Source organism: Dictyostelium purpureum (assembly GCF_000190715.1).
Source record: "Dictyostelium purpureum unplaced genomic scaffold DICPUscaffold_37, whole genome shotgun sequence".
In the NCBI taxonomy this organism is placed as follows: Eukaryota; Evosea; class Eumycetozoa; order Dictyosteliales; family Dictyosteliaceae; genus Dictyostelium; species Dictyostelium purpureum.
In genome coordinates, this window is record NW_003519374.1 from 62779 (window position 1) to 82916 (window position 20138).

At 23.9% G+C, this 20138-nt stretch overlaps 9 protein-coding genes across 9 annotated transcripts in view; 6 read left to right on the forward strand and 3 right to left on the reverse strand.

Moving 5' to 3' along the window:
* Window positions 1-1364, reverse strand: part of DICPUDRAFT_76015 (uncharacterized protein) — a gene marked incomplete at both ends in the record, with an annotated part of 1766 nt that extends 402 nt beyond the window's left edge. Inside the window, one exon of the mRNA XM_003285033.1 lies at window positions 77-1364. Within this exon, the coding sequence (XP_003285081.1) occupies window positions 77-1364 (1288 nt within the window). The remainder of the gene's footprint in view (window positions 1-76) is intronic.
* Window positions 1365-2229: 865 nt separating this feature from the next.
* On the forward strand, window positions 2230-3048 carry DICPUDRAFT_28679 (uncharacterized protein; the record flags this gene model as incomplete). The annotated part of the gene is made up of 2 exons (XM_003285009.1): window positions 2230-2415; window positions 2473-3048. The coding sequence occupies 2 exons, from the start codon at window positions 2230-2232 to the stop codon at window positions 3046-3048; spliced, it is 762 nt and encodes a 253-aa protein (XP_003285057.1).
* A 1671-nt stretch (window positions 3049-4719) lies between these two features.
* On the reverse strand, window positions 4720-5545 carry DICPUDRAFT_76017 (uncharacterized protein; the record flags this gene model as incomplete). The annotated part of the gene is made up of 2 exons (XM_003285034.1): window positions 4720-5292; window positions 5363-5545. 2 exons carry the CDS (start codon window positions 5543-5545, stop codon window positions 4720-4722), a joined length of 756 nt encoding a protein of 251 aa, XP_003285082.1.
* A 439-nt stretch (window positions 5546-5984) lies between these two features.
* On the forward strand, window positions 5985-6809 carry DICPUDRAFT_76018 (uncharacterized protein; the record flags this gene model as incomplete). Its single annotated transcript, XM_003285010.1, has 2 exons — window positions 5985-6167; window positions 6237-6809. The coding sequence occupies 2 exons, from the start codon at window positions 5985-5987 to the stop codon at window positions 6807-6809; spliced, it is 756 nt and encodes a 251-aa protein (XP_003285058.1).
* A 230-nt stretch (window positions 6810-7039) lies between these two features.
* Window positions 7040-8545, forward strand: DICPUDRAFT_76019 (uncharacterized protein; the record flags this gene model as incomplete). The annotated part of the gene is made up of 1 exon (XM_003285011.1): window positions 7040-8545. One exon carries the CDS (start codon window positions 7040-7042, stop codon window positions 8543-8545), a length of 1506 nt encoding a protein of 501 aa, XP_003285059.1.
* A 652-nt stretch (window positions 8546-9197) lies between these two features.
* On the forward strand, window positions 9198-10560 carry DICPUDRAFT_53342 (uncharacterized protein; the record flags this gene model as incomplete). Its single annotated transcript, XM_003285012.1, has 1 exon — window positions 9198-10560. One exon carries the CDS (start codon window positions 9198-9200, stop codon window positions 10500-10502), a length of 1305 nt encoding a protein of 434 aa, XP_003285060.1. The 3' UTR covers window positions 10503-10560.
* A 186-nt stretch (window positions 10561-10746) lies between these two features.
* DICPUDRAFT_76021 (uncharacterized protein) lies at window positions 10747-12513 on the forward strand (the record flags this gene model as incomplete). Its single annotated transcript, XM_003285013.1, has 1 exon — window positions 10747-12513. One exon carries the CDS (start codon window positions 10747-10749, stop codon window positions 12511-12513), a length of 1767 nt encoding a protein of 588 aa, XP_003285061.1.
* A 105-nt stretch (window positions 12514-12618) lies between these two features.
* DICPUDRAFT_76022 (uncharacterized protein) lies at window positions 12619-13749 on the reverse strand (the record flags this gene model as incomplete). The annotated part of the gene is made up of 1 exon (XM_003285035.1): window positions 12619-13749. One exon carries the CDS (start codon window positions 13747-13749, stop codon window positions 12619-12621), a length of 1131 nt encoding a protein of 376 aa, XP_003285083.1.
* Window positions 13750-14553: 804 nt separating this feature from the next.
* DICPUDRAFT_93840 (uncharacterized protein) lies at window positions 14554-19576 on the forward strand (the record flags this gene model as incomplete). Its single annotated transcript, XM_003285014.1, has 4 exons — window positions 14554-14924; window positions 14992-15252; window positions 15323-15708; window positions 19545-19576. 4 exons carry the CDS (start codon window positions 14554-14556, stop codon window positions 19574-19576), a joined length of 1050 nt encoding a protein of 349 aa, XP_003285062.1.
* Window positions 19577-20138: the final 562 nt, after the last annotated feature.

The window sequence follows — 20138 nt, forward strand, 5'->3', positions numbered from 1 at the left end:
ATTCTATTATCATTGATTGGATTTTGGTTCTCATAGTAGAGTGTTAAAGTTTCTAAAGATGGCGGTAAGCAATCACTTGTTATTCTATATGCAAACGATGGACCTAATTCCAAAGATTTTAGAGATGTTGGCAAAGCACCTTTAATTGGTTGATTAAAAAAGTATCCAAATGATAAATGTTCTATGCTATTTGGAAGACCAAAAATTGGCTGATTAAAATGGGAGTCAAGGTTTACTCTTTTGGCTGTGGGTGGTAGAAATAGAGGTTGATTAAAACTAAAGCCGAATGTGATGGTTTCTACCCCGTTTGGAATAGAGTATTGATTTAGCGGTAAGTTATAGAATGGTCCAAATTTTATGTCTTTTACAGACTCTGGGATATGGCCTTTAAATAAAACCTGTTTGAAGGACTGACCAAATATTATACGCTCTATACCCATTGGTAAAGAGTCAACGACTAAAGGAGTGTTAAATTGGTAACTGAATTTAATTGTATGTAGACTCTTTGGTAAGTCACCTGGTTTAAGCGGTTGGTTGAAAGAATACCCTAGAATCAATGTATGCAAACCCAATGGTAAGTCAAACTCTTTGAGTGGATGGTCAAATGAAGAAAATATTATTGTACGTATAGATGATGGTATTACATTTCTTTTAAGTGGAAGGTTATAATGTGAACCAAAAATGAGGGTCTCTAAGCCCATGGGAAGTGAGCCTACTTTTAGTGGACTATTGTAGTGATCACCTAAACGTAAAAATTTCAATGATGGAGGTAATTGATCAGATTTAATTGTTTGATTAAAGTCTGTTAGTGATAAATATTCTAGATCTTGTGGAAATACGCCTTTTTTTATTTCTTGGTTAAATCCTGGTATTACTAGTGTCTTTAATGATGGAGGAAGGTCATTCTTTTTTATAGTTTTTTTAAAATTGTTATTAAATGTAATGGTCTTTACACCATCTGGTATTGCTGATTCTATAAGTGATTGATTATAATCATAGTTGAATGTGATTTCTTGTGTTGATGGTGGTAAAATACCTGGTTTTATTGGTTTATTAAAACTTCTACCAAAATATATATTCTTTATATTGGGTGGCAACACATCTTTTTTCAGTTCATAGTTATACAGAGAAAAGAATTCTATTGAACGTGTTCCATAAGGAATATCACCAACTTGTAACTCTTCATTAAACTGGCATTTTAAATCGGTTATATAATTTCTATCTGCATACTCTAACAAATCTTTTCTTGAATCAAATTCCTTGTAGTTGAATCTGTATAAAGACAACATTTTTAAAATTCTAGTTCTTATGACAACATTTCTCCATACTTTTAAAAATAAATCTTTGTTATCTTGTGTCTGCATTTCTCTATTTATTGATTATTTGGTTGAAAATTATTTATAGGTATGTATTTTGAATTATTTCCATTTTTTTTTTAATTCAAATAAATATCTTAATAATGATCATTTTATTTAAAACAAATTAAAAAAAAATTAAAATAATATTTTTCCTTTTTTTTTTTACAATTTTTTTTATATTTTTCGCAAATTAATTGATTTTTTTTTTTTTAAATTTTATTCAAACAATATATTTTTTTTTAAGCAATGTGCATTCCAATTATAAACTATTTATTACTTAAGATAAATTTAATTCATTTTATAAATAATAATGTTTACCACTTGAGTTTTCATATTATAATTTAAATAACCCAAAGACCCATCTTTATAATTCAATGAACAAATTATCAATATAGTAAAGAATGAACTAATAACAAAGAAACTACAGAAAAAAACATTAAAGTAATAGAAGAACATGTTTTGAAAATGGGGTTTAAAAAAAAAAAAAAAAAAAAAAAACCATAATAGCTATATAAAAAAATCTGCTTTGTAATAGTTTATTCACAATCTCATTACTTGAAAAAGTATAATTAATGTATCCTATTTTTTTCTAATTAAAAACACAATTTTTTTCACCATTTATATATAGAATTAAAATTTTATAGATATCTATAGATTTTTAAATAATAATATTTTTTTTTTTTTTTTTTTTTTATATAAGAGGAATGAATATTAAATAGAGGAATTAAACAATAAAACATTTTTTTATTTTGTTATTTAATTTCTCAATAATCAATAAAAGAGTTTTAATAAAATAAAATAATAATAATATTAACTTTTTTTTTTTTAAACCTTTATAAATAGTGTACACTATTGGAATAATACAGACCCCATGGATAGTATATTAAATATATATATTGAACCTTATTGGCTTAATTTAGTGAATCATATCGATAATGATGATTATTTACTATTTTTTGGTACGATTATATTACATGGAGTTTCTCTATTTATATTTAATTTGCCTTATCTAATAATAGAAAGAATCCCATATTTTAATAAATATAAAATTCAAAAGGTAATTATTGATATTATTTAATTATATAAAAGCCAGCGTACTAATATATTTTTCTAGAATAAAATCAAAAAATATACAACAATTATAGATATTGTTAATGTTTTATTTTATGAACATTTAATGATGGATATCCCATTCATGCTCGTTTCAGTTCCAACATTCAAATACTTTGGATATAAATCAAAAGCACCATTACCAACAGTGTCCTATTTGGTTGGATCTCTAGCAATGTGTATGATTATAGATGATTTTCTTTCCTATTTTATACATAGAATTTTGCATACACCGTTTGTTTATAAACATGTCCATAAAAAGCATCATACCATCACATCACCAAATGGATTAAACTCAGAATATGCGCACCCAATAGAAACATCAGTCTTTGGAATGGCTACATTCATGGGTTCAATATTATTCTATAGAGATATATTTTCTTTTTGGGTTTTAATCACGCTTAAACTCTATGAAACAGTAGAGGCTCATTCCGGTTACGATTTGCCATGGCTACCAACCAAATTAATTCCATTCTGGGGAGGTGCTACTTTCCATGACTATCACCATAAAAACTCAATAGCTAATTTTTCCACAACCTTCACATTTTGGGATAAAGTATTTGGCACTTTTAAAAATTAGAAAAAACAATTTAAAAAATATTCAAATATAGAATACTGTATATTAGTAATAAATAATATAACCTTTATATTAAATATACATTGGTTAGTTCATAAAACAATAGTAAATATTAAAAATAAATCAATATTAATTTGTCATATAATAAAAGTATCAAATTACAAATTAGTTATATAAAAAACAGTTTCTTCATTTATAATATTATTATAACATTGTTAAATATTAATATTTAGAATCTAAAATCTATTAATTTTTTATATAAATTAACAAAAGAAATTGCAGATTAACAGAATAAAATTAACATAGAACTAAAAAAAAAAAAAAAAATAAAAATATATACAATTCACAAAGAAATAATTGCATATTTATTTGATTTTTAAAATTATATATTATTTATTTTAATTATTTTTAATTTATTTGGTTTCTGAAATTGCTATTATTATTTGATCCAACTGGGGAAGATTTCTACAATAATGAGTCCGATTATATACCACTTGATACAAAATTTATAAAGATCAGACGAGACTACCAGATACAAAAGACTATAACATCGAGAATTTGCACTGCTTGGAGAAACATACTCGATTCTTCTAATTTTGATAAAACATATGATTCACTACTGCTATAAAATATTCTAATACACTACTTTAATGGGTTCTACACTACACTTTATGAAAAATATTCTAAAATTTTACTTCTTGCTTCAGATTTTGAGCCACCAATATATGACACTACTCAAATCAGGTTCTTTATCATAACCTGTTAATGAAATATGTAACCATATATTGATCTAAACTACTAAATATAATAAAAAATAATTTGTGTTAGAAATTCATATACTCCTTATTTATTCAACGAATCCTATTTCTAAATAGATTTGTTGTTTTTTTTAAAAAATAATGTGCTTATTTACTTAACTGTATTTGAAAGCTTTTAAAATATTTCCCTAATTATTATTATTATTATTGATTGGCCATTGTTTGAATTATTTTTTGTGTAGTGTAAAAACAAAATAAAAAAATTAAAGAAGTGGTTGTTGTTGCTTTTGTTTTTGTTGTTGGAGCTGGAGTTGCTGTAATTGTTGGAGTTCAAGGAGTTGCTCCTGTTGAATTTGTTGGAGTTGTTGGAGCTCTTCCTGTTGTTGATCTCTCAATTTTGCCAAGGATTGGTTTTCACTGATTTGTTGAGCACATAACCAGCCCTCTTCTTTTCCAATGGCTTTGCTGAATAATATAATACCAAAACAAAATGATAAAAAAATAAAGATGGCAACAACAATTAATAAAATAAACATGTATAAAAAATAATTCATTTTTGTGTAAAAATAAATTATTAAAATATTTAAATAAATAAAAAACAAAAAATAAAATAAAATAGAATTATGTGTGTGTAAAAACGAGTGAATATTATTAAATGTAAGTTATTGTTAAAAAAAAAAGCTGATGGATGAAAAACTATATGTGTGGTGTGAAAACTAGAATTTTTAATTAATAAAAAAAAAAAAAATTTTAATATACTTTTTTTTAAATTAAAAAAAAAAAAAAAAATAATTAAAAAAATAAATATAAAAAAAAAAAATTAAATAAAATACATATAGGTTAACTTTTCCTTAGTAAAAAAAAGATTTGAAAATAAAGATTATTTAACTTATTAATTAATTATATATATAAAGATTTATTTATTTTTATAGGTACCAAACAGTTTATCCCAAAGGGTAAATGTAGAGGCATAATTTCCCACAGAATTTCTATGATGATAATCATGAAATGTTGCTCCACCCCAAAATGGAATAAGTTTTGATGGAGACCAAGGTACATTATAGCCTGAATGGGTTTCAACGATTTCATAAACTTTGAAAATAATAAAAGCCCAAAAAGAAAACAAATGCCTTTGAAAAAGTACAGTGCATACAAAAGTTGCCATTCCATAGGCTAAACCCTCATACAATGTGATATATTCAGCGCTGAATCCATCGGGCGATGTTAAAATGTGATGTTTTTTATGAACATGCTTATAAAAGAAGGGTGTATGAATAGTTCTATGGATAAAATACGAAAAGAAATCATCCAAAACCACACATATCATCAAAGAAGAGATGAAATAAAACAATGATGGCAAGGGTGTTCTAGGTCCAAATCCAAAGTATTTTAAAATGGGGATTGAAAAATACAGAAAACAAACATCTAGAAAAACCTGATAAAATAGAGTAAAAATAATTTTTTTAAAATTTAAGCTATTTTTTATATTCTATTGTAATAAAAATAAATAAAAGTTAATAATTTATTATATAATATTTTCTTTATTTAATTAAAACTACCTTTTGGATTTTATATTTATTGAAATATGGTATTAAGTCATATAAAATGTATTGCATATTAAATAACAAAAAAGATCCACTATGTGCCAATATTGTTCCATAAAAAATAAAATTATCTTCAGTACACTTGTTTACCAAACTGAACCAGGTGGGTTCAATATATGTATTTAATAAACTATCCATTGTTTTGAAAAATAATGAAATAACTTTACAATTTCCTAATTAAATTTTATATTGTTTTGTGAAATTTAAATTTTAAAAAAAAAAAAAAAAAATTTAAATCTCACACCCTGCTTAGTAGTGTGGGTTATAATATTTCTAAAATTTTGAGTGAAAGAATAATATTTGGATTTTATAGATCTAAATTTAAAAATATAATTCAATAGTTTTTTTAAATCCTAATTTTTGAGAAAACAATTAATAATTGAAGAGTATTTTTTTTTAGTAATTTATACCTAAACTGCTAAAATGGTTTGTTAAAAAATAGTAATATTTATTCATTATTTTCGAATGAATAATAATGTTTATCAAAAAAAACTTGGATAGTTTAAAAAATTAATATTTAAAAATAGTTTAAAATATTTAAATAAATTAATTTAATAGGGACAAATAAATTATAAAAATGAATAATATTTTATCAATATATCTTCAACCTTTTTGGAATAGTTTTTTGGATAAATTTGATGAAGATAACTTACTGTTTTACGGTTCTTTATTTCTTCATTTTTTTTCATTCATAGTTTTCATAATACCCTTCATATTACTTGATAAAATACCTTATTTTAATAAATATAAAATCCAAAAAGTAATCTATATAGTTTTATTATAATTAAATATATTTAATACTAATGTATTTTTTATTTTTAATAAATAGAATAAAAAAAATGATAATAATATTAAAAAAATTAGTTTTATATTATTTTATCATTTGTTGCTAGATATACCTTTGATGTACACAATGAGACCGCTTCTAAAGTATTTGGGATATAAAGTCAGAGCACCTTTACCTACAATTACAAGCCTACTATTTTCAACATTTCTTAGTTTTTTATTTGATGATTTTTTTTCATACTTTATTCATAGATTATTACACACCCCATTTTTTTATAAAAAAATTCATAAAGCACACCATAACATTTCAGCACCCAGTGGATTACATGGAGAAACAGCACACCCAGTTGAAGTGATTACCTATGGAGCATTAACTTTTTTTGGAACATCTTTATATCAAAGAGATCTGTTTACATTTTGGTTTATAATTACTGTTAAAATTTATGAAACCATTGAAACCCAGTCTGGTTATGAAATTCCCTGGTTACCCACCAAATTAATACCTTTTTGGGGTGGTTCAAAATTTCATGACTATCACCATAAATATTTTAAAGGAAATTATGCACCCACATTCACTTATTTAGATAAATTATTTGGAACTTTTAAAAAAGAGTAATAATAAATATTTATAATATTATTTTTATAAAAATATAAACAGTATTAATAATGTGTGTGATAATATTTTTACCCCCAGGAGATATTTTAATTTAATTTATTTTTTTTTTTTTTTTTCTCAAATTATTTTTTAATTTTTTTTTAATTTTTTTCTCAAATTTCTTTTTTATAATCAAAAAAAAAATGTAACATTATATATATCAGTTATAAATAATAACATAAGATTAATTAATGTCATTATTTCCAAATTATATATATGAATATATTTTCGAATGTATTACAACTTATATATACAGACCAAGCATCATACAATCTAAATATTTTTCATTTGCAAATAATAACAATGAAGTAATTAAATATTGTTTAGTTTCCAAAAGCATATACGAAATTATATCAAGATTATTATCTCAAGAATCAAATTTTAAAAACTACCATTTGTTAAAGAATCTAATAAAAAATAATAATAATAATAATAATAATTCATCATATAAATTAATAAAAATTAAAGATTCAGTTCAAATTTTCGACACATTAAAACAGTATCAAATTGAATCAGCAAAAGAGAATTATGATTCAAGTGTTTATAAAAAGGTTTTGGTTAAAACAGGTTATAATGATTCAGAAATAGTTTTACAATCAATAGAAATGTTCCCAAGTAATGTTTATTTTCATTTATATATTTCAGAACAGGATATTCAAGTGATGGAGGCCACTCTTCTCAAAAGAGGTGGTGAAAAAATCAAAAATATTAAAAAAATAATCCTTTATTTTTTAAACAATTATACGGATCAAAAAGAACAGTTGTTAAATGTCGTATCAGAGTTATTTGAACCATGTAGTTTGAAGTTTTTAGATCAAATAATGTACGATTCTGAAGGTTTTTCCAAAATAGCTTCATCAAAAAATCTTAAACAATTAAGATTTCCATTGCAACCAAAGTTTTTGTCAAATGTATTTAATAAAGAATCTCAATTAAAACAGCTATATCTCTGGGTATATCATCATGATATTATAATGCATTCGAATGGTGCTCAAGGTGAAATTACTGACAAATGTTTCCTGTTAAAAGGAAACCAGGACTGGCCATTATTAATAGAGAAATTATCCAATAATAGAACATTAAAAAGATTAAAACTAATGTATAGATGTTTTAATTGCGAATCAGCTAGCCCATGTATCAAAGGTATGGATACTTCAATCCTCAGCCAAGGTTTTAGAACTATTTTTACCAGTCCATTTAGCTCTATTCAAGAATTACAATTAAATGATGATGTAATCATTGATACAGATTTCATTCAGGGTTTAGTAAATAATAAAACAATCAAAAGCATAACATTTTCAAATCAAGACTTTTCATTTGTAATAACAAATATTTTAAAATACAATAAAACCATTAGAAATGTAGCTCTAAACTTTTCAGATCTCAGCAAAGATATCAAGGGTTTGCAACTTCTTCAACAAGAGCCATACTCTAGTGAAATCGACCTGTATTCATTGTCATTCTCTATTGACTATTTACCAGAAACCAATATTTATATCAACACTATCAAATCATTTAATTATCAAGTCAAGGAGTTTAATCTAAATCTTTGTTTAGAGTATAGTTTAAAATCATCACCATCCAAAATTAATTATAATATCAAAGGAGACACAGTTTGTTTTAAAGAGCAACAATTAATCAACAATAATAATTCAATTTTAAATATCATAAAAGATGAAAGTTATGATTATAAATAAAAAAATAAAAAAATAAAAAAATAAAAAAATAAATTATTTTAATTATTATTTAAATTAATTTAATTGGTTTGGTTTAGAATAGTTGTAAAAACTCTAATAAAAGATTAAAAAATATTTGTTAAATGTGGCAACAGGACCATTGGTCATCTTTTTTTTTTTCAAATAATTTAATTTCAGAGTTTTATTAATCTTTGGTATTTATTATTTAAAATTAAAAATGAATCGTTTTAAAAGTAATCTTCTTTATTATCTTCAATTAGTAATTTTAATATTTAAAATATTTATGATCTTTTACAAATTCCTCGATTAAGAAATATTTTTTTTTTTTTTTTTATTTTTTTTTATTTTTTTTTTTTCATACCCCCACCATAAAAATTTATAATTTTAAAATTACTATAAAGAAATAATTTTGACACATATTTTATTTGAATAAATTAATGATGAGATAAAAAATAAGAAAAAAAAAAATATAAATAAGAAATAATAAAAAATAATTTTAAAATTTAATAATTCAATAATTTAATCATATAATTATTTATTTATTTATTTATTTATTTATTTATTTATTTATTTATTTATTTATTTATAATATAACAAAAATAATTAAACCCACACAACACAACTTTTTTAAAATTTAAAAAAAAATTAAAAAATGAAAAAATTTAAATTAATTTTAAATTTATTTGTTTTAACAACAACTTTTAATATAATCTATGGCTCTCAATGTACACAAGATTATCAGTGCGGTACTTATCCCTATGCTGCATGTAATGGTGCTTTAAATTTAGGCTATGGTATTGCATACAACTCAAATAATAAAAATTTAATAGTTTCAGGTAAATATAATTCAAGTGATTATGGTCCATTTGGTTATCCATATATTTTTGATCTTAGTACCAACGTCAACAATGGATCAGAAGCAACATTAGAAACAAAGAATAAAATATCTGGTGAAATTTTATACCCAGGAGCAGGTTTTACAACTTTCTATAAGATTTATCAATATGCCCCAATCCACAATTACCTCTATATAACCTTTTATCAAGCTGGAAGCAACATTTACGCCATGTATGATCAAGCTACCTCAACTATTAAACAAATTTTAAATATCTGGGGTATTCCTTTCACTGTTGGCATTAATAAAGAAGAAACAATGACTGTTTTCGGTGAATATGGTATTTACTTGATCAACACTATACCAAAAGAAAGATCCGATTTCTTAAATGCAACAGTTTTATATCAAAATCAAATCACCAATGGTATTATTTTAGATGGAAAAGATATTTATATTTCAACCTATGATGGTAAATTTTATTTAGGTAATACCGATTGCAGAAATTGTACCCAAGATAAGTTAAAATTAATTTACACAGATTCCTCAGCCCAAACCAGTACTGGATTTTTAAAGGTCAATGATATGATTTACTATTCAAATGAAGGTGGAATCAAAGGTTTTTCAACACAAGGAGATCACCCAGTTCAATTAACCAATGATAGTATTTCATCAATGACTACAGACGGTGAAAAAATATATTACATTACCACAGGTACCACCACCTCATCATTTACAAACAATGGTGTAGTCAAGTCAGTAACCTTACCAACTCCAAGTAGTGAAAGTAATAAACCAACATTAATTTATACACCAAAATCAGATAATCAATGTCAATGTGCTGTTGGTTTTACAGGTGATAAATGTGAAAAATGTGATGGTAAAGTTCTTTGGTTCAATGGTATTCCACAATGCACACCAATTAATCCAGTTACAGGTTATCCAGAAACCTGTTATACCAGTCAAGATTGTTCAAATAGTCAATTTATAAACTGTAATTCAAATTCCCATTGTGAATGTTTACCAGGTTTTACTGCCACTAAAAATGATTGTATTTGTTCAAATGGTGAAGTTGTATGGACCCAAGGTTATCCATCATGTGTTAATCATACTTCAACACAATAATTTTAATTATATTATATTTTTTATAAAAAAATTAATAAATTAAATTTAATTAAAACCTATTTTTAGTTTTATAGTTTTTTATTTCTTTAAAAACTTTTTCTCTTCTTTTTTTTATAAAAATATAAAACAATTTTTAGATATTTATTAAATTTTATATATTTTAAAATTATTTTCTTTTTTTTTTTTTATTTTTTAATTTCCCAAAAATTTTTTATTTTTTTTTTATTTAATTATTATTATTTAAATGGATCATCATAATGATACATTATTTTTTAAACTTTGGAAAAATAAATATATAAATAGAATAATTTTTAATCATTTAAAGCTTTTTAATATATTTTATCAATGGAGGCAATTCAGCTCTTTACAATCATTAATTGAATTTAAATATAAATATTATTTAAATGAAATCGATATAAATTTTAGTGTTGACCATCAAGATTGCTTAGAATCGATATTACCAACAAACATCACAAAAATCTCAAATACAGACTATTCCTCAAATTTCAATTTAAAATCAATACCACCATTTATAGAATCACTTTACATTACACAAAATGACATACCAATATTTAAATTACTAAATAAATCATCAATCAAATATTTAACAATAGTGTATAGTAGTAAAAAAAAAACCAGTTACCTTAATGGTAATGAAGGATTAATAGAAATTGTAAAAGACTCGTTACCAGATACATTAATAGAATTAACATTAATTAGATACCCATTCAAAATTAAAAAAGACACTATAAATAATACATCATTGAAAAAGCTAGTAGTAGATGGATATTGTGAAGTCGAGCTGCAATCACTACCGGAATCATTAGAAAATCTAAAATTGGGTGATGACCAATCGAATCCAATCAAGCTAGAGCCAGATTTATTTCCAAACAATTTAAAAGAGCTCTCTCTATATTGCAATCCTTATGTAAGATATGTAATACCCGATAACTTTGAATTCCCAGATCAACTTGTGCGTCTTGAAATCACATGCGATGATAGCAGTACTATTGCAGCAATTCCACCAAACTTACAGTCAATTGAAATCGAATCGAAAAAACTAAATCAAAGCATGCTACTAACAAAATTAAAATCAAGAAACATCAAATCTTTAACTCTTAACACAAGAGAGATACTTGACATAAATGGAAAATCAATTTTACCAAATTCACTAGAGTATCTAAATTTCAAGTATATGGGAAGTTTGAATTACAACCAGCAATTACTTTTAAATCATCTGCCACCCACCTTGAAGCATCTTTGTTTCGATTTAAATTCAAATTTTACAACATCCACATACGGCTTTAACAATGGCGGATATCCCCTAATAAAAAACGAAATGGTATTCCCATCATCGTTAACTTATATTAACTTTGGTGACTCTTTCAATACCTCCATTGGTGTTGGTGTGCTTCCATCAGGACTTAAAAGGCTAATCTTGGGGGAAATATTCAATAAAGAAATTATTCAAGATTCTATACCTTATAATTTAGAGCTTTTAAAAATTAGAAACAGATACTACGATAAAACAATCAAGCTCAATAACCCATACACTCTGGTGGATTCCTCAAAATACTATAGACAATTCGAAAAAGATACAGAAGGACTTAGAACATTTAAAGTACCATCAGATTACACCAGATCCCTGGAATTACTCTTTCTATCCAATAAAGTCAATTTAGAGTATTTAGATATGAGCAGCTTTGTTTATAATGAAACTTTTGTCCCAGGAAGAGATATACCACTCAATAACAACATCAAAACTTTGGCTCTATGCTATCCATTCTCTGACACCATTGACCTTGAAGTCTTTCAAAATTTAGAACATTTAATTATAAATGATGCACAAGCAAAAATTGTAACATCAACCTATGACCAATATCATAATGAAAATAACAAAAAACAAGATTATAATTTTTATAAATTAAAAAAAATTACAACTTTATCAACAAATTCAATATTTTTAGATCAACTAGATGAAATATTTTATCAATTTATAAAGTTAATTTAATTAAAAAAAAATAAATAAAATTTATTTATCTGTTTATTTTATTTGTATGTTTTCTATTTATTACTACATCTATATTACATTTTTGATTTGATTATGTGGGCTATATTAATCTATTATAAATACTTCTTTACCAAATGTTAACTTTTTTACGCTCTTTGGAAAAATATCATTAATACCATGACTATAACTTTTTGGAAAATTGATAGTGTGCACTTTTTCTGGGATTTGATCTTTTTTTATAGGTTGGTTAAATTCTGAACCAAATGTTAATTCTTGACAACTCGTTGGAACCAAACCTTTCTTTATTGGCTGGTTATAAGACCAACCAAAGGTGAGTGTTTGAATATTTGATGGTAGAACCCCTGGTTTAATGGTTTGATTAAAGCCAAACCCAAAGGTTAAAGATTGACAACCCTCTGGAATTACACCACTCTTTATTGGATGGTTAAATACACATCCAAATATTAATACCTTAAGTCCTTGAGGCAAATAACCTTCTTTTAAAACCTGATCAAAGGAATTACCAAGTGATAGAGTATGTACAAATGGTGGAATAATGGATGATTTAAGTGGTTGATCGAACTCGTCACCAAATTTCAAGACACCAAGATTTAATGGCAAGACTCCAATAGCAAGAGGTTGGTTAAAATGCTTACCAAAAGTTAGACTTGTTAAATTTGGTGGTAGTACCCCTGCTTTTATTACTTGATTAAAGCTTTCACCAAATTTGATCGTATGTAACTTTACACAATTATTTAAAACACCAACTGCTATAGGCTGGTTAAATTCTTCACTAAACATAATAACTTCTAATGATAATGGAATATCTGATACACCTATAACTTTATTAAATTTATATCCCAACTTTAATATCTTTACACTCTCTGGAATAATTTTATTAGTTAGAGATTGATTAAAATGAAAACCCAATGTAAGATTTTGCACAAAAGGTGGAATAGTATCTGGCTTTAATTCCTGTTTAAATCTTTCACCAAAAACTAAAATTCGACAACCATATGGTAAATCTCCAGGGATAATTTCTTCTCCATCTTCACTGTTGATATTTATAAATAAGTTTGAAAAATAATCTCGATTTTCCGACTCCAAAAACCTTTCTCTTGAAAAAACTAAAACCCTGTTCCTATTTAATTTAAACAATTCTAAATGCTTTTGTATTACATTCCTAATAACTATGGATCTCCATATAGTTAAAAATCTATCACTACTATTATCCATTAATATATTAGCAAATATATAAATTTATAAAATTATTAATTTATTATTTATAATATTATAATAAATTATTAAAAATATTTATAAATTATAAAAAAAAGAAATCAAATTTTTTTTTTAATAAAATTAATAAAAAAAATTAAACACAAAAAAATCAAATTGATTTTTTTTGTGTTTGGTGAAAAAATATTTTTTTTGAATTTTTTTTTTTGAAATAACAATCATTTATTTATAGCATACACACAAAACATATTACATTTTTTACAACAACAAGAGTTACAACAAAAATAACAAAATACTTTTGTACATTTAACGAAAATAAAAAAATAAAAAAAGAATTTTAAAATAGATATAGCATTTAAAATTTTTAATCTATTATTGTAATAAAATATAATAAATAATATATACCTGTAATTTTTAAATAATGCAAAAGAAGGTAACACTTATACTACAACAAACGATTTGGTGTGAAAGGAAACAAATTTGTTCATAAAAAAATAAAAAAATTTTATTTTATTTTTTTTTTATTTTTTTATTTATTTTTTTTATTTTTTTTTATTTTTTTTTATTTTTTTTTTATTTTTTTTTATTTTTTTTATTTTATATTTAATTAAAAATTTAATTAATTTATTTTAAATTATAATTTATATTTACTTTGTATTATATATATATTTATTTATTTATTTGTTTGTTTGTTTTTCTTTTCTTTTTTTTTCCACAATCTCAAAATTTTTTATTTATATTTAAATAATTGTAAAATATTTCGAAATACACACACTTTTAATAAAAAAATAAAATTAAAATAAAATGGAACCAATAAATAATAGTGTTGAAGAATTTGAAAGAATTAAATCAAAATTAGTTAATGGAAGATATGAAAACCCATTCGGACACATTGTATCAACATCAGAAGTATTTAGTTGGTTTAGAAAACGTAGACAATTCCATCCAATTAAACCATTAACAGAACATGAAAAAACTGTATTACATCCAGTTTTAAAACCAGATTTTCAACTTTTATCATCTGAATACAATCATGAAACTACAATTAGATCGACTTGGATTGGCCATAGTACCGTATTGGTCCAAATAGAGGGTTATAATTTCTTAACTGATCCAGTTTGGTCAGAAAGATGCACACCATTTCCTTCGCTTCCTTTAGGTCCTGCCCGTTATACGTATGTATTTTAAAATACACTTTAAGGCAATAGTATAGTATTGGTATACTAATCTTTTAAAATTTAGCAAACCAGCATGTAAAATTTCAGAATTACCAAAAATTGATTTTGTAGTTATTAGTCATACACATTATGATCATTTAGACCATAATTCAGTTTGTGAAATCAATAAAATTTTTAAACCAAAATTCTTTGTTCCATTTGGTATGAAACAATGGTTTTTAGATTCAGGTATTACAGATGTCGAAGAGTTAGATTGGTGGCAAGAAACCACATTCAAAGATAATTTAAAATTAATTTATACACCAGTTAATCATAGTTCACAAAGGTAATAATACTTTAATCTTTTCCAAACCAATTTGTATTATAATATTAATATTTTTATTATTTTAAAACAGAGGTTTACTCGATAAAAACAAAACACTATGGGGTGGATGGATTGTTAAAGGAAAACATCAATCATTTTATTTTGCAGGTGATACAGCTTATAACGATAAATTATTCAAGGTTATTGGACATCACTATGGACCATTCAATTTTGCATTGATTCCAATTGGTGCCTATGATATGGTTAGAGAATTTATGAGACACAATCACATCGATCCAGAAGAAGCAGTACGTATTCATAAAGAAATTAAATCAAAACGTTCATTCGGTGTTCATTGGGGCACATTCATATTGACATGTGAACCGCTATTAGAGCCACCAAAGAAATTATATGAAGAATCTCAAAAGCAAGGTTTAAAAGAAAATGAATTTTTCGTTTCAAAGATTGGTGAAACAAGTATAATTACAACTGAAGAAAATGAAAGAATAGAACCAAATAATATTAATAATAACACAAACCTAATTAATAAGTACGATGATGAAAGCTCAATTCAAGAAGAGGATAGCAGTATCAGTACAAATAAACATGATGATGAAAATAGTGTTATTATTGAAGAAAATAAAGATGAAAAAGAAAATCACCTCGAAGAAATAAACTAATATTTAAATAAAATTAAGTTAATACAAAAATATTATTTTTATAAATATTTTATTATTTTTTTTTATTTATAAAAATGGATCTTTTAAAATCATATTTTTATAAATATTTTTTTATAATTTTTTTTTTATTTGCGATTTTTTTTTTTTTTTTTTTTAAACAATATAGAAAATAATATAGATAGTAATAATAATATCATAGGGCATTATCATCGGCCGATGCAAATGCATCATCATGGGAGTGAATTATCATAGAAACAAGTTGGGATCCATAAACAACAGTTTTCGCAATTATCTTCATCATACAAGTCATTCTTTACATAGGTACACGAACCAAATTGGCCATAATCTGATACTTGGGATTTACAGTTAAGGTCTTCACAAACTAAACATGATGATAAGAGATCTTTTGGAGGTGCATCAATGTGGTATCTATTTTGTGGTACTGGAGTTGGTGTTTCACATGTATATGTTAATTTACATTCTCCATTTACACATTTGACATCAATACCTAAAAGTTGTAAAGTTAATAGTTATTTTTAAATTTTCAAATTATTACAAAAAAAAAACTTACAATCCGTATCAAAAATAGAGCAATTAACTACATGTGTAATACATTCATTGTTATTTAAGGGATCACAAACCTAAATATACATAAAAAAATAAAATAAAAATTAATAATAATATTATTATAAATATTTAATTAATAATATATTTATACCTTTGGGAAACATAAGTCTGTGGTGGTACAATCTGCAACATCAGAGTCATGGCATTCAGTACAGTTAACTATTGGCATATGGACACAACCAGTTGCACTATTACATGTATCGACTGTTTATAGAAAAAATTAATAAAGGTTTTTTTTTTTTTTTAAAATTAATTGGTCTTACCTGTGCAACCTAAACTATCCATACAGTTCTTTGTTGTGTGTAAACAACCTACTGGAGTACAGTGATCATTTGTACATTCATCACCATCATCACAAGAGACCGGCATGTGAACACATCTACCACTTATTGGATCACATAAATCATTTGTACAACTGTCACTATCATCACAAGAAACTGGGGAGTATGTACATGCTCCAGTTATAGCTGCACAGCTATCTATGGTGCATGGGTTAAGGTCATCACATTTGTTTGAATATTCACAACCGACTCCTATAATACATCTTGATCCTAATTTTTTAATTTTAGAAAATTAACAGTATGTTTAAAAAAATTAAAATTGTCTTTTATAGAAATTATTATGGTAATAGTACTTACTGGTACACACATCGCTATTATCACAGTCAAGAACATGTCTTTGACACTTGAAATTTGTTTCTGGACTACAATCATAAATTCCGCATGGATCTGGAACTATAAGACATTTATCTAAATTTCGTTTCAAAAATAGAGTTAGTATTTGGTATAGAATCTGTATTTTTTTTTTGAACTTACTTTCATAGCAACATGTATCGTTTTTGCCTTGACAAACGTTGCAACTGTCATAATAATCACATTGGAAAATTACATTTGTTTCAATATTTAGAGTACTGTCGGTTGTGTGTCTTTCACAATAAAAGAAATCCCATGGATATGTTTGACCTATTGTTAAACCTAATTGATCTAACATAACAGTACGCGCTGCACCTGAATGAATACCACCAATATCTATAACTAATTTGTTATTAACGTATATCCAAGCCTTTAAAAATAAAATTAGTTTAAAAAGAATTTTTAAAAAGTAAAATAAAAACATACATCATCATCTCCAATAAAAGTCTATTTTTTAAAATTTTTTTTATTAAGAAAATAAAGAGAATTAATATTTAAAATTAATATTTATAATTATAAATAAAATGTAGTGAACTTACAAAGTATTGGCCAGTATTATATATAAATGAATAATGAATTTCCAAACTTTTTAAAAAATAAAAAAATTAATATTTTTTTTTAAAATAATATTTCTTTTTAAAAACTTACCAAAAATGAAAGTTGTGACCAAAATAATGGACTTCATTTGGATAGTTGGTTATGTTGTCAAAACCTTTACCATCTTTTTACATTTTAATAAATTTTTTATAGTTAAAAAAATTAAAAGTTAGTGAATGATTATAGTTATATAATAATATATATATATAATAATACCTATTGGGAAAAATGCTTGGGATTGATGAGTATAAATCCCATTTACATCTCTTGTTAGAGTAATTGTAATTGGCATTCCAAGATTAATACCACTTGCAGGATGGAACCAACTACTGAAAGTGGTTTGGTTGTGAACAACAATAGTATTACCTCTCATAACCGGGTTATCTCCACAACAATATTGAGGTGTTCCATCGGCTCCGAGCTAAAAAAAAAAAAATATTAGTTTATATTAAGAATTTTCTAAAATTAAAAATATTTACAGTATCTAATACTATCCCTGTAGTTACTCCAGGAGAAATTGCTAAAATTTAAATTTTAAGGGTTAAATTATTATTTTTTTTTTTTTTTTTTTTTTTTTTTTTTTTTAAATCCCTTACGAATAATTTCAAAGTCAGCTATGGAATGAAAAATATGAAATTAATATGTGTTTTTTTTTTTTAGTAATTATATGATACTTACGATTTCTAGCAGGAGATTGATCATAAATAATCCCTGTCAAATCAATGGTATCTTGTGATGCTGTTATAATAAAATAAAAACTATATTAGAATTATATTATTTTATTTTTTTTATACATCTAAATTACAAATTAAATTTCCGAGTATAAAAAAAATTGAAAATATTAATAAAGTTTTTTTTAATATATTCATTTTTCTAAAAAAGGATGCAAGTAATAAAAATAGAATTAAAAGAAAAAAAAAATAAAAAAATCAAATAAAAAAAAAAAAAATAAAAAAAATTATTTAAATAACAGAAGAATATAAATTTTTTTTTTTTATGAATTACACTGGATAAGTATTTGCGGGGAATATTATTTTTAGTGGGGTAGTGTACATTCATTCATTAATATTTCTTTTTACCACACATGATAAAAATGTTTTTTTTTTTTTTTTTACTTACTAAAGCATTTGAATGAAAAATTGTAAATTTGATAATAACTATGGTTTTTTATATCTTGAGATAAATATAAATTAAAAAAAAATAGAGGAAGTATTTTTATATAAAAAATAAAAAAGAAATTCAAAGATATTATTTACCTTTTTTTTTATTGGTTTGCAAAAAAAAAAAAATTTTATTAAAAAAAATTAAAAATAAATTTTTTTTTTTTTTTTTTTTCAATTAATTTTATAAAAAAGTTTTATATTAAATAATCTTTAATTTAACTCAAATAATAAAATAAAAGATAATAAAATATTGTTTTATTATTATAATAATTTTTTTTTGAAAAAAAAAAAAGTAGTTTGTATATGTGTGTGTGTGTTAATTTTAACTAAAAAAAAAAGATAAAGAGATAATTAATTGTTTGATATAGACACTTTTATATGTACTAAAGATATCACGAAAAGAGCTAACAATTAAATCAGGTGTTAATAAGACAAATAATCAAAAATTTGAAATTAAAATCAAATGTTTTGATCATCGGGAACTGCTTTTATACAAATGTGTCGTTCTAATATTTATGTATTTTTAAATTTACTTGACCATTTATCAAAATCAGATATCCAAAGTGAAAATTTTAAAGAGTTATAGCATCTTCTTATTTACTTATAATTTTCAAAACTATTTCAACCAAATATATGATACAAATACTTATATGTAAGTATTATATATTTAGTTGAAATATTTCTGAAAATTGGAAAAATGTAATGAAGGTGGTTTTTCAATAATAAATGATTCACATTTTTATATAAATAAATAAACTAATTATGATTTTAATTATTTTTGTTCGCAATGCAACCTTTTTTTTTTTTTTTTAAATTTATTTTCAAAATTTTTAATTTTTTTTAAATTTTTAATTTTTAATTTTTTTTTTTTTATCAATTTTCACAAACATCATATATATACATCAAAGATGACCAAAACTCAAAAACAAAGAGAATTGGAAGACTATAAAAAAACCAAACAATTATTATTTTGTAATATTTAAATTTATAATAAAAAAATAAACCATGTTTTTTACGACATACTTACACATAATTTTTTTTTAGTCCTTGGTTTAACATTAGGAAAATCAATCATTTCAAATTTTTTTTCATTATTTGGTTTCAAAAATGCCGCAATTAAACTTTGGTAGAATATAAAATTTAATAAC